A 15282-nucleotide genomic window follows, 5' to 3' on the forward strand; every position below is an offset into this window, starting at 1 on the left:
AAGGAACACCCTTTTTCACTGAAAAAGGGTGGGAACTTTGGAAGTGGAGGAGGGCATTCCTAGCGATTTCTTTACAGTATCCCTCACTAATAATCTTATTCTCTACCACCTTGAGTCTGACGACTAAAAACTCTAGCGACTCGCCCCCGAATTGAGAAGTAAAAGACATGTTCACTGTATTTACAGTATTTAGGTATGTGACGAACTCCGAGAATATTGTCTGCATACCTAGAATAAGATTTGATATGCCCAATAAAGGGATTAGAAGAAGAGTATACAAGTCTATTCTCAAGGACTGACAGGAATATTTTGGCATACGTGCAAGACACCTGGGTCCCCATCGGGGGCCCCAGTGTCTTGCCTGTACCAACTGTCACCGAACTTAAAAGTGCTATTTGTTAAAATGAAATGTAGAAAATCACAAACTGCTTGTATACCCGCAGTGTGAGGTATACGGGTATACAAGCTTACTACATCGATGCAGCATAAGCTCCAATTCTGCTCCCACTGAATACTATTTATTGTTTGCAACAAATGTAACGTTTCTTTGATATACATTGGAATCGATGTCAGCAGAGGACTGAGCAGCCACTCGAGGTAGTGGGACAAATGTTCCATGACAGAACCCACCCCCGAGACTATTGGTCATCCTGGGGGTGGGGTCTGTCCCTTATGAAGTGCTCTCTGCTGACATCTCTGTCCATTTTATGAACTGTCCAGAACAGTATATGTTTGCTATGGGGATTTCCTTTTACCCTGGACAGATCCTAAAAATGGACAGAGATGTCAGCAGAGAGCACTGTGCTCATGATGTCAGCAGATAGCTCTGTGTTTCAAACGGAAAAGAATTTCCACTGTAGTATTCAGCAGCTAATAAGTACAGGAAGGATTAAGATTTTTTAATAGAAGTAATTTACAAATCTGTTTAACTTTCCGGCACCAGTTGATTTTAATAAAAAAAAAAAGAAAAAAAAAAAAAAAGGTTTTTCACCAGAGTACCCGTTTAACAAACTTGGTACAGGAGGCAACCGTGGTAGTGTGCCAAATTATAAAGTTATTCTAACAAATGGTTTCAGAGAAGATGTTTGTAGAATATTGTGCAATCCAATATGGCGGCTATACCATGTGATCAATAGACTTCTAATTAACAGTAATAATCGGGATCACCGTATAACTAAATATAACAATTCATACATTTATATCTTTAGCGATTACAGAAATGATGAGGTTTCAATATTGTGCAAAAATTTGACACTCAAACCAAGATGGCGGCCTGACCATGTGGCCAATGAGCTTTATATTATAACATTATGCATAATGCAGGGCTCTACCATTGGGCAACATTTTATGAGTTTTGCTGGAATATTGAGGCAATTACAGGCATACGAATAAAGCCCCATGGATATTATAGGAATAATTGTTGTTATTTACATAATTCCATATGGCTGCAGAACCATTAGATTTTTTTTTTTTTATATTTTGCAAAAGTGCTACTAAAATCAAGATGATGGCCTCACCATGTGACCTATGACCTTTATATTATAAGATAGTATGCATAGTGCAGGACTCTACCATTAAGCAAAATTTTATTTTATTACCATATGACAAATGACCTTTATATTACATACGATTATGCACAGCTCATGGGCTACCACTATGCAAAGTCTCAAGAGTACTGGAGTAAGAGTGCAGCATATATAAACATATGAAATTTGCGGCAGAATAATATTAATAAAAATAATAAATATAGCTGCAAGCAGCAATCCAGGTGGTCAGGCTGCATTTCCAGGTTATAGCACAGTACTGCATTGACCCCTTATGGTGGAGAAGGTGATCATGGACATGTGTGCTAATTTTCTAATTGTTCTGGCCACTAATTTAAAAAAAAAAATGTCCTTTCCAGAATATTGCGCAATCCAATATAGTGGCCAAATCTTGTGATCAGGTGTGGTACAGGAAGTGATCACGAACACATATGCTAATTTTAACATTGTTCTGACCATTAATTTTAGAGAAAGCTATGTTTGCTGAATATGGCACAATACAATGTGGCGGCCAAACCATGTGATCAATTATGGTACATAAAGTGAGTAAACTACCACTGTGCAAAGAAACCCAATTTTTAGATTAACAGTGCACATATTACACACATAGTGGCCATATTGAATATGCAAATGAACCAGCTTTCACATCCTTGGATACAGGAGGTAACCATGAACAGGTTTGTCAAATTAAAAGTCATTCTAACAAACTGTTTCAGAGAAGATGATGTATGTAAGATATTGGGCTATCTAATATGGCAGCCAAACCATGTGACCAATTTACTTTTAGTGAACAAATCTGACTCTGGACAACAGTGTAACCACATACAGTAAATAATATATCTGTAGCGGTTCAGGAGAAAAAGATTTATGAATATTGGGGGAGATTTATGAAAACCTGTGCAGAGGAAAAGTTGCCCAGTTTCCCATAGCAACCAATCAGCTCGCTTCTTTCATTTTGCACAGGCCTTGTTAAAAATGAAAGAAGCCAGCTGATTGGTTGCCATGGGCAACTGGGCAACTTTTCCTTTGCAAAGGTTTTGATAAATCTCCCCCATTGTGCATAAAAATGCCACAAAAAACAAGATGGCGGCCTTACCATGTGACCTATACATACGATCATGCACAGCTCACAGATCTATCACTATGCCGAGTCGCATGTGTTTTAGAGTTACAGTGCAGCATATATAATAAGCATTTGAATTTTGCGGCAGAAATATAAAAATGTTGCTTGGCCACCTAAAAATAATAATAATTATAATAATAATGATAGTAATCTATCAATAGGCGTTCAGTGAAAATTTGTTGCTTGGCCATCTAATAATCTGAGCAAAAACAATAGGTGTCCAGTGCAATTTAGTTGCTTGGCCACCTAATAATAATAATAATCTGAGCAAAAACAATACGGGGGATTTATCAAAACCTGTCCAGAGGAAAAGTTGCTGAGCTGCCGATAGCAACCAATCAGATCGCTTCTTTCATTTTTTTTAAAAGGCCTCTGAAAAATGAGAGAAACAATCTGATTGGTTGTTATGGGCAACTCAGAAACTTTTCCTCTGGACAGGTTTTGATAAATCTCCCACTAGGTGTCCATTGCACCTTCATTGCTTGGCCACATAAAAATTATAATAATAATAATAATAATAAATAATGATAACAATAATCTGAGCAAAAACAATAAAAATTAAAGAATAATATCATATGTGGTGTGGTTATTCCTGCCCTGACTTTCTGATATAATGTTATGTGTCATTTAATATTTATTTATGTTATACCTAGGGTGCTACTATTATTTGCTCTGGTTCTGATCATCTTTGGAGTTCGACACAGATGGACTTTAACTTATGGTGGACTTCAGTTTGTGAGTGGTGCTGTTGGGGTGTTTACTGGGGAGGGGGGGTTGTGTTTCTATTTGATAAAAAAAAAAGACCCGATTTACTTTTTCTCAGATTTTAGTTTCCAAATAGCAAAAAAACATCAGTAGCATATTACTCACTCATTAGGCTCAAATATCTTTTCATCACTTTTCTCTCCTGAAAATTCACTCCTCTTTCTTAGCCTTGATGGTGGTCGATAGGGACCAGTCTGAGTTAAAATACTTTCATCAATCTCCTTCTTCACAGTTTCTACACCCTATAAAAAGAATAAAAAAAATTGAATGAACACTGTCAGATACAAAACGTTTTATATGCTGTACATCTAGGAAAAACATTAACCTTTCTAATATACTTCATAAGAAAATTTTATTTCCGTTTTATAGAAATCATGGATTATAAAATCATGGCTTTGTCCAAGCTAAAGTACAGGCATGTACAAAGTCCAGTATGTGAAGGTGGGCTAGCACTGCTCTGTGCTCTCTCCTGTCTGATAGGCAGTTAATTACATCACTTGGTCAAACTGTTCTCACAGCAGCCCAGGAGAACTGGCGTCTAGCAATTTCCCTGTCCAGTTCAAAAAGAGATAACATACCAGCTGATGGCATTTTGGAAAACTCTGGCTAACTATCTAGTAAAATATAATTGTCAGCAGTCAATTTCTGTAGCTACCCAGAAGTTCAAACAGATTGGTTCATATTAAGCTATCAATCTGAAAAAACAAATGTGCCTCATTTTGAGAAGTGAATGCTGAGCTGGTATTGGTTGCCATCTGCCTTTTTGTCTCAGAGAAATTGATAAATGGGTCATTGTGTTGAGAGATTCCAGGTTACATGTAAAATAGTTCATAAGATTGAAACAAGACCAGAGTCTATTAAGTTCAGCCTATATCCCTAATGAGTTGATCCAGAGAAAGGCAAAAAACCCTCATACTAAGGGTAAAAATTCCTTTCCGACTCCAAATATGGCAGTCAGAATAAATCCCTGGATCAACATTCTGTCCCTATAAATCTAGTATCCATAACCTGTAATGTTATTACTCTAAAGAAATGCATTCAGTCCCCTTTTGAACTCTTTTACAGAGTTCACCAAGACAACCTCCTCTGGAAAAGAGTTCCATAGTCTCACTGCTCTTACAGTAAAGAACCCCCGTCTGTGCTGGTGTAGAAATCTCCTTTCCTCTAAACGTAGAGGATGTCCCCTTGTTATAGATCAGTGGTTCTTAACCTGGGCTCAATCAAACCCCAGGGGTTCGGTGAGTGAGTCCTGGGGGTTCGGCGGGGGAGGTCATAACAGGACAGGCAAACCAAGCAATTGCTTGGGGCCCCGAGCTGGCCCGGGGCCCCGAGCAGAGCCGGTGTTTGCCCGTCCTGTAGTGACGGGGCAATTCCCCCCATCACTATTAACTCCCTGCGGCCCCGCGTTAAGTTTAAAAACGCAGGGCAGCCGGGACATTGCGCACACCGGGACGTCACTGACGTTCCGTGCGTGCGCCCATGGAAACGAAGGCGCCGAGGACTGGAGGCTAGAGAAGGAGGAAGACGTGCGCTGGCCAGCTTGGTAAGTGACCAGCGGCACGTCATCTTCGGTGCTCCGACCACCGGTCCCGAGACCTACTGCTATAGCCGGAGCGGTGGTCGGAGCACTGAAGTGGGCAGTACACAGGCATACAGCCTCCAGCCATACACTGTATATGGCTGGAGGCTGTATGTCTGTGGGGGAACACTGCCTACATCAGTGGTCTTCAACCTGTGGACCTCCAGATGTCGAAAACTACAACTCCCAGCATGCCCGGACGTTGGCTGTCCGGGCATGCTGGGAGTTGTAGTTTTGCAACATCTGGAGGTCCACAGGTTGAAGACCACTGGCCTACATAATGGGGGGGGGGGGGGGGGAAACACTGCCAGGCTAATGTGGGGGGGGGGGGAAACACTGCCTGGCTAATGTGGGGGGGAACACTGCCTGGCTAATGTGGGGGGGGGACACTGCCTGGCTAATGTGGGGGGGGAACACTGCCTGGCTAATGTGGGGGGGGGGACACTGCCTGGCTAATGTGGGGGGGGGGGGGAACACTGCCTGGCTAATGTGGGGGGGGGGAACACTGCCTGGCTAATGTGGGGGGGGAACACTGCCTGGCTAATGTGGGGGGGGGGGGGAACACTGCCTGGCTAATGTGGGGGGGGAACACTTCCTGGCTAATGTGGGGGGTGGGGGGGAACACTGCCTGGCTAATGTGGGGGGGGGGGGAACACTGCCTGGCTAATGTGGGGGGGGGGGCACTGCCTGGCTAATGTGGGGGGGGGGGGGGACACTGCCTGGCTAATGTGGGGGGGGACACTGCCTGGCTAATGTGGGGGGGACACTGCCTGGCTAATGTGGGGGGGGGACACTGCCTGGCTAATGTGGGGGGGGACACTGCCTGGCTAATGTGGGGGGGGACACTGCCTGGCTAATGTGGGGGGGGGGGGACACTGCCTGGCTAATGTGGGGGGGGGACACTGCCTGGCTAATGTGGGGGGGGGACACTGCCTGGCTAATGTGGGGGGGACACTGCCTGGCTAATGTGGGGGGGGGACACTGCCTGGCTAATGTGGGGGGGGAACACTGCCTGCCTAATGTGTGGGGGGGGAACACTGCCTGCCTAATGTGGGGGGACACTGCCTGCCTAATGTGGGGGGACACTGCCTGCCTAATGTGGGGGGGAACACTGCCTGCCTAATGTGGGGGGGAACACTGCCTGCCTAATGCGGGGGGGGGGGAAGACTGCCTGCCTAATGCGGGGGGGGGGAAGACTGCCTGCCTAATGCGGGGGGGGGGAACACTGCCTGCCTAATGCGGGGGGAACACTGCCTGCCTAATGCGGGGGGAACACTGCCTGCCTAATGCGGGGGGAACACTGCCTGCCTAATGCGGGGGAACACTGCCTGCCTAATGCGGGGGAACACTGCCTGCCTAATGCGGGGGAACACTGCCTGCCTAATGCGGGGGAACACTGCCTGCCTAATGCGGGGGAACACTGCCTGCCTAATGCGGGGGAACACTGCCTGCCTAATGCGGGGGAACACTGCCTGCCTAATGCGGGGGAACACTGCCTGCCTAATGCGGGGGAACACTGCCTGCCTAATGCGGGGGAACACTGCCTGCCTAATGCGGGGGAACACTGCCTGCCTAATGCGGGGGAACACTGCCTGCCTAATGCGGGGGAACACTGCCTGCCTAATGCGGGGGAACACTGCCAGCCTAATGCGGGAGAACACTGCCTGCCTAATGCGGGGGAACACTGCCTGCCTAATGCGGGGGAACACTGCCTGCCTAATGCGGGGGAACACTGCCTGCCTAATGCGGGGGAACACTGCCTGCCTAATGCGGGGGAACACTGCCTGCCTAATGCGGGGGAACACTGCCTGCCTAATGCGGGGGAACACTGCCTGCCTAATGCGGGGGAACACTGCCTGCCTAATGCGGGGGAACACTGCCTGCCTAATGCGGGGGAACACTGCCTGCCTAATGCGGGGGAACACTGCCTGCCTAATGCGGGGGAACACTGCCTGCCTAATGCGGGGGAACACTGCCTGCCTAATGCGGGGGAACACTGCCTGCCTAATGCGGGGGAACACTGCCTGCCTAATGCGGGGGAACACTGCCTGCCTAATGCGGGGGAACACTGCCTGCCTAATGCGGGGGAACACTGCCTGCCTAATGCGGGGGAACACTGCCAACCTAATGCGGGGGAACACTGCCAACCTAATGCGGGGGAACACTGCCAACCTAATGCGGGGGAACACTGCCTGCCTAATGCGGGGGAACACTGCCTGCCTAATGCGGGGGAACACTGCCTGCCTAATGCGGGGGAACACTGCCTGCCTAATGCGGGGGAACACTGCCTGCCTAATGTGGGGGAACACTGCCTGCCTAATATGGGGGGAACACTGCCTGCCTAATATGGGGGGAACACTGCCTGCCTAATATGGGGGGAACACTGCCTGCCTAATATGGGGGGAACACTGCCAACATAATGCGGGGGAACACTGCCTGCCTAATGCGGGGGAACACTGCCTGCCTAATGCGGGGGAACACTGCCTGCCTAATGCGGGGGAACACTGCCTGCCTAATGTGGGGGAATACTGTCTGCCTAATGTGGGGGGAACACTGCCTGCCTAATGTGGGGGAACACTGCCTGCCTAATGTGGGGGGAACACTGCCTGCCTAATGTGGGGGGAACACTGCCTGCCTAATGTGGGGGGAACACTGCCTGCCTAATGTGGGGGGAACACTGCCTGCCTAATGTGGGGGGAACACTGCCTGCCTAATGTGGGGGGAACACTGCCTGCCTAATGCGGGGGAACACTGCCTGCCTAATGCGGGGGAACACTGCCTGCCTAATGCGGGGGAACACTGCCTGCCTAATGCGGGGGAACACTGCCTGCCTAATGCGGGGGAACACTGCCTGCCTAATGCGGGGGAACACTGCCTGCCTAATGCGGGGGAACACTGCCAACCTAATGCGGGGGAACACTGCCAACCTAATGCGGGGGAACACTGCCAACATAATGCGGGGGAACACTGCCTGCCTAATGTGGGGGAACACTGCCTGCCTAATGTGGGGGAACACTGCCTGCCTAATGTGGGGGAACACTGCCTGCCTAATGTGGGGGAACACTGCCTGCCTAATGTGGGGGGAACACTGCCTGCCTAATGTGGGGGGAACACTGCCTGCCTAATGTGGGGGGAACACTGCCTGCCTAATGTGGGGGGAACACTGCCTGCCTAATGTGGGGGGAACACTGCCTGCCTAATGTGGGGGGAACACTGCCTGCCTAATGTGGGGGGAACACTGCCTGCCTAATGTGGGGGGAACACTGCCTGCCTAATGTGGGGGGAACACTGCCTGCCTAATGTGGGGGGAACACTGCCTGCCTAATGCGGGGGAACACTGCCTGCCTAATGCGGGGGAACACTGCCTGCCTAATGCGGGGGAACACTGCCTGCCTAATGCGGGGGAACACTGCCTGCCTAATGCGGGGGAACACTGCCTGCCTAATGCGGGGGAACACTGCCTGCCTAATGCGGGGGAACACTGCCAACCTAATGCGGGGGAACACTGCCAACCTAATGCGGGGGAACACTGCCAACATAATGCGGGGGAACACTGCCTGCCTAATGTGGGGGAACACTGCCTGCCTAATGTGGGGGAACACTGCCTGCCTAATGTGGGGGAACACTGCCTGCCTAATGTGGGGGAACACTGCCTGCCTAATGTGGGGGAACACTGCCTGCCTAATATGGGGGGAACACTGTCTGCCTAATGTGGTGGAACACTGCCTGCCTAATGTGGTGGAACACTGCCAACATAATGCGAGGGAACACTGCCTGCCTAATGCGGGGGAACACTGCCTGCCTAATGTGGGGGAACACTGCCTGCCTAATGAGGGGGAATACTGTCTGCCTAATGTGGGGGGGGGGAACACTGCCTGCCTAATGTGGGGGGAACACTGCCTGCCTAATGTGGGGGGAACACTGCCTGCCTAATGTGGGGGGAACACTGCCTGCCTAAAGTGGGGGGAACACTGCCTGCCTAATGTGGGGGGAACACTGCCTGCCTAATGTGGGGGGAACACTGCCTGCCTAATGTGGGGGGAACACTGCCTGCCTAATGTGGGGGAACACTGCCTGCCTAATGTGGGGGAACACTGCCTGCCTAATGTGGGGGAACACTGCCATTGTTGCGAAAATGACATGAGAGTGGCACTTGCCAAGGTAAAGCCGCGCATTTCTGAACTGGTCTCTGAAAGACAACAGCAGAAGTCACACTGATTTGCAGTAAATATTCATTATGTTTTTGTGTGAAAATCATGTTTTCATGGTTTTGTTCTTTGTTCTTAAGGTGTAAAATGGCCTGGTCCTTAAGGGGTTAAGTATATATTTATACCTAGGTGCACAAAATGAACAAAACCATTAAGGACCAGAGCGTTTTTTGCAAATCTGACCACTGTCATTTTAAACATTAATAACTCTGGAATGCTTTTATTTATCATTCTGATTCCGAGATTGTTTTTTCGTGACACATTCTACTTTAACATATTTGTAACATTTTATGGTAACTTGCATCCTTTCTTGGTGAAAAATGATGAAAATTTAGCATTTTTTTAAGCTCTCTGCTTGTAAGGAAAATGGATATTCCCCCCAAAAAATTTTTGGGTTCACATATACAATATGTCTACTTTATGTTTGCATCATAAAATTTATTAAAATTTTTACTTTTGGAAGACACCAGAGGGCTTAAAATTTCAGCAGCAATTTTCACAACATTTTCAAACTATTTTTCAAACTATTTTTTCAAACTATTTTTCAGTGACCAGTTCAGTTTTGAAGTGGATTTGAAGGGTCTTCATCTTAGAAATACCCCGCAAATGACCCCATTATAAAAACTGCACCCCCCAAAGTATTCAAAATGACATTCAGTAAGTGTTTTAACCCTTTAGGTGTTTCACGGGATTAGCAGCAAAGTGAAGGAGAAAATTCTAAATCTTCATTTTTTACACTCACATGTTCTTGTAGACCCAATTTTTTAATTTTTGCAAAGGGTAAAAAGGAGAAAATTTTAACGTGTATTTGAAACCCAATTTCTCTCGAGTAAGGACATACCTCATATGTCTATGTTAATTGTTCGGCGGGCGCAGTAGAGGGCTCAGAAGGGAAGGGGCGACAAATGGTTTTTGGGGGGCATGTCACCTTTAGGAAGCCCCTATGATGCCAGGACAGCAAAAAAAAAAAAAACACATGGCATACCATTTTGGAAACTAGACCCCTCGGGGAACATAACAAGGGGTAAAGTGAACCTTAATATCCCACAGGTGATTCACGACTTTTGCATATGTAAAAAAAAATATTTATTTTTACATAAAATGCTAGGTTTCCCAAAAATTTAACATTTTTAAAAAGGGTAATAGCAGAAAATGCCCCCCAAAATTTGAAGCCCAATTTCTCTCGATTCAGAAAACACCCCATATGGGGGTGAAAAAGTGCTCTGCTGGCGCACTACAGGTCTCAGAAGAGAAGGAGTCACATTTTGCTTTTTGAAAGCAAATTTTGCTCTGGGGGCATGCCGCATTTAGGAAGCCCCTATGGTGCCAGAACAGCAAAAAAAACACATGGCATACCATTTTGGAAACTAGACCCCTCGGGGAACGTAACAAGGGGTAATGTGAACCTTTATACCCCACAGGTGTTTCACGACTTTTGCATATGTAAAAAAAAAAAAAAAAAATGTACATTTTTAAAAAGGGTAATAGCAGAAAATACCCCCCAAAATTTGTAAGGCAATTTCTCCTGAGTACGGCGATACCCCATATGTGACCCTAAACTGTTGCCTTGAAATACGACAGGGCTCCAAAGCGAAAGAGCGCCATGCGCATTTGAGGCCTAAATTTGGGATTTGCATAGGGGTGGACATAGGGGTATTCTACGCCAGTGATTCCCAAACAGGGGGCCTCCAGCTGTTGTAAAACTCCCAGCATGCCTGGACAGTCAGTGGCTATCTGGCAATACTGGGTGTAGTTTTTTTGCAACAGCTGGAGGCTCCATTTTGGAAACAGTGGCGTACCAGACGTTTGTCATTTTTATTGGGGAGGGGAGGGGGGCTGTGTAGGGGTATGTGTATATGTAGTGCTTTCTACTTTTTATTTTATTGTGTGTTCATGTAGTGTAGTGTTTTTAGGGTACAGTCGCACGGGTGGGGGTTCACAGTAGTTTCTCACTGTCAGTTTGAGCTGCGGCAGAAAATTTGCCGCAGCTCAAACTTTCAGCCGGATACTTACAGTAAACCTCCACCCATGTGAGTGTACCCTGTGCGTTCACATTGGAGGGGGGGGGGGGGGACATACAGCTGTTGCAAAACTACAACTCCCAGCATGTACGGTCTATCAGTGCATGCTGGGAGTTGTAGTTTTGCAACACCTGGAGGCACACTGGTTGTGAAACACAGAGTTTGGTAACAAACTCAGTGTTTTGCAACCAGTGTGCCTTCAGCTGTTGCAAAAGCTACAACCCCCAGCATGTACGGACAGCGGAAGGGCATGCTGGGTCTTGTAGTTATGCAACAGCTGGAGGCATACTACTTTGGCTGGGGATTGTAGTTATGCAACAGCTGGAGACACACTGGTTTGCTACTTAACTCAGTGTTTCACAACCAGTGTGCCTTCAGCTGTTGCAAAACTACAACTCTCAGCAGTCACCGACAGCCAACGGCATGCTGGGAGTTGTAGTTATGCAACCAGCAGATGCACCACTACAACTCTCAGCATGCACTTTAGCTGATTGTGCAAGCTGGGAGTTGTAGTTATACAACAGCTGAAGGTACACTTTTCCATAGAAAAAATGTGCCTCCAGCTGTTGCAAAACTATAAGTCCCAGCATGCCCATAAGGGAATGCTGGGAGTTGTGGTGGTCTGCCTCCTGCTGTTGCATAACTACAACTCCCAGCATGCCCTTTTTGCATGCTGGGAGCTGTTGCTAAGCAACAGCAGGAGACTGTCACTCACCTCCTACTGCTGCTCCACGCTGCAGGTCAGTCCCTCGCCGCCGCCGCTCCTGGGGCCCCGATCCCAACATTGACGCCAGGGATCGGGGCACCCAGCTCCCGGGGTCTTCTTCCCGCACCCGCTCATGTCCTCTGGAGGAGGGGCGGAGCGGGTTGCGGGAGTGACACCCGCAGCAGGCGCCCTGATTGGTCGGCTGGTAAACCGGCCGACGAATCAGGGCGATCGTGAGGTGGCACCAGTGCCACCTCACCCCTGCTGGCTATGGCTGTTCGGGGCCGTCAGAGACGGCCCCGATCAGCCAGTAATTCCGGGTCACTGGAGACCCGATTGACCCGGAATCCGCCGCAGATCACTGGGCTGAATTGTCCAGCGATCTGCAGCCATCGCCGACATGGGGGGTCATCACGACCCCCCTGGGCGATATGCCGCAAAGCCTGCTGAACGATTTCAGCAGGCATCGGGCACCGGCTCCCCTCCGACTAGCGGCGGGGGGGCGGGAATGGACAGGACGTACTCCTACGTCCTTAAGGACTCGGAAACGGGGGCATAGGAGTACGTCCATTGTCCTTAAGGGGTTAAATATATATCTCCTATGTTTTGAATTTGAAAAAATCATTCTATTTTTCCAATAAGAGGGGCTCGGTGAATGTGCATATGAAACTGGTGGGGTTCAGTACCTCCAACAAGGTTATGAACCACTGTTATACAGTTCTGGGTATAAATAGGCCAGGGGTCGGCAACCCGCGGCTCCGGAGCCGCATGTGGCTCTTTTACACCTTTGCCGCAGCTCCGGTGTGAGGTGAAAAAGGGAGGGGCAATTTTTCCGAAGCTACAGTGGGGAGGATCGAGGGCAGAGCCATGGGTTTGATTTTTTTCACCGCACGTCTGCAGATAATTAAGCCACGCCCCCTCACGGAGGATGGAGAGCGCGAGAGCGCAGCTCTGCATAATACAAGGAGACAGTGGGAGAGTGGGGACGGACACAGCTCCTCCCCTCATTTTCACGGGAGGTTACATGTTTTCACGGGGGAAAAGCTCCTCCCCCAGCTCTGTACACACAGGACCTAATTTTTCACGGGGAGGTTTCATGTTTGCACAGGGGAAACACAGAGCGGGTGAGGGGAGAGGAGACATACTGCACTGCAGGGGCTGTGGAAGATTTCTATGTGTGAGGAGACATATTACACAGGCTGGGGATTTAAAGACTGCAGGGGAATAAATATCATGGGAATGATGGGGGGACAGGGACTGCTGAATGACACATGCTGGGAGTTGTAGTCCCTCTTATGTGTGTGTATGCCAGTGTATCACAACCAGGGAATGCTGGTAGTAGTAGTTTTGCAACATCTGGAGGCACCCTGGTTGGAAAACACTGGTGTATGAACTGCAACTCCCAGGAGATTACTGATATAATAGAGGTGTTGGTGAACTACAACTCCCAGGAGACTACTCAGATACAATAGAGGTGTTGGTGAACTACAACTCCCAGGAGACTACTCAGATACAATAGAGGTGTTTGTGAACTACAACTCCCAGGAGACTACTAAGATACAATAGAGGTGTTGGTGAACTACAACTCCCAGGAGACTACTAAGATACAATAGAGGTGTTGGTGAACTACAACTCCCAGGAAACTACTGATACAATAGAGGTGTTGGTGAACTAAAACCCCCAGGAGACTACTAAGATACAATAGAGGTGTAGGTGAACTACAACTCTCAGGAGAATACTGTTACAATAGAGGTGTTGGTGAACTACAACTCCCAGGAGACTACTAAGATACAATAGAGGTGTTGCACTACAACTCCCAGGAGACTACAGAGGCAGCATGCTGGTGTTATACCACAGACTGAAGACTCCTGAATGACACATGCTGGGAGTTGTAGTCCCTTTTTTGTGTGTATGACAGTGTATCCCAACCAGGGCATCAGAGGGGAGGAGGTTTTTGCGGCTTCCAGTTTTTTTTCTTTCTTCGGAAACGGGTCCCAGTGGCTCTTTTTGTCTTAAAGGTTGCAGACCCCTGAAATAGGCCATGGGAGAGATCTCTGTACTGCCCCGATATATTTATACATAATTATTAGGTCGCCCCTAAACCATCTTTTTTCTAAACCAAATTACCCTAATTCTGATAATTTTTCTGGGTACCTAGTCTTTGAACCCTCTACAGCTCCACTATATCTTTCATGTACACTGGTGCCCAGTACTGTACATAGCACTCCATGTGTGGCCTGACTAGTGATTTGTACAGTGGTAGAATTATTTCCTTGTCGTGGGCATCTATGCCTCTATTACATAGTTACATAGTTAGTACGGTCGAAAAAAGACATATGTCCATCAAGTTCAACCAGAGAATTGAAGGGTAGGGGTGTGGCACGATATTGGGGAAGGGATGAGATTTTATATTTCTTCATAAGCATTAATGTTATTTTGTTCCAGGAATGTATAAAGCTGTTAATTTTTCCTGCTGTGACCAGTTCCTGAGGTAGACTGTTCCATAAGTTCACAGTTCTCATGGTAAAGAAGGCGTGTTGCCCCTTGAGACTAAACTTTTTCTTCTCCAGACGGAGGGAGTGCCCCCTCGTCCTTTGGGGGGGTTTAACCTGGAACAGTTTTTCTCCATATTTTTTGTATGGGCCATTAATATACTTATATATGTTTATCATATCCCCCCTTAAATGTATCTTCTCAAGACTAAACAATTGTAACTCCTTTAATCGCTCCTCATAGCTAAGATGTTCCATGCCCCATATTAGTTTAGTCGCACATCTCTGCACCCTTTCCAGCTCCACAGTGTCCCTTTTATGGACAGGTGACCAAAACTGAACAGCATATTCCAGGTGCACTCCATGGTTTTATTTGCCCTGGTAGCAGCTGGCCGGACAATGGTCACTACTAGGGATGCACCAGTATTTCGGCCACTGAAAATTATCGTCTGAAAATGTTCCTTTCGGCATTTTTGGCTGATGCATATTCGTGCAAATATTCGTGAAAATTTTTTGGGGGGGAGGGGGTCTGGCCAAAATGACACAGAACCGCCGTGGTCGGCAGGGACTTATAGAGAACCAGAACACGTCTGTATGCCCTGAATTTCACCGTGGGTATGACGCAAGTGCAGGAGCTGTGCTGGTAATGGCGGACATTAGCGCAGATGTCCACCATTAACCCTTCAGATGCCATGATCATGCCATCTGTGGCAGTTCCGGTGGCTGATCTGATTGCCCACGGCATGGCAGCGGGAATCAGATCAGTTAAAATGGCAGCCGGAGGTCACCTGCCTCCTGCTGCCTATGCATAGCACTGATCTGTATCTGCAATTATAAAAGTGTT

General features: G+C 47.8%; 1 protein-coding gene across 6 annotated transcripts in view; it reads right to left on the reverse strand.

Moving 5' to 3' along the window:
• The window catches only part of TIMM44 (translocase of inner mitochondrial membrane 44), a 443715-nt gene that overhangs the window by 303065 nt on the left and 125368 nt on the right, over positions 1-15282 (reverse strand). For all 6 annotated transcript variants that reach the window (XM_056572218.1, XM_056572200.1, XM_056572226.1 and 3 more), the window contains exon 6: positions 3538-3674. In XM_056572218.1, coding sequence (XP_056428193.1) covers positions 3538-3674 — 137 coding nt within the window. The remainder of the gene's footprint in view (positions 1-3537; positions 3675-15282) is intronic.

This window comes from Hyla sarda, chromosome 1 (genome assembly GCF_029499605.1).
Source record: "Hyla sarda isolate aHylSar1 chromosome 1, aHylSar1.hap1, whole genome shotgun sequence".
Lineage (NCBI taxonomy): Eukaryota > Metazoa > Chordata > Amphibia > Anura > Hylidae > Hyla > Hyla sarda.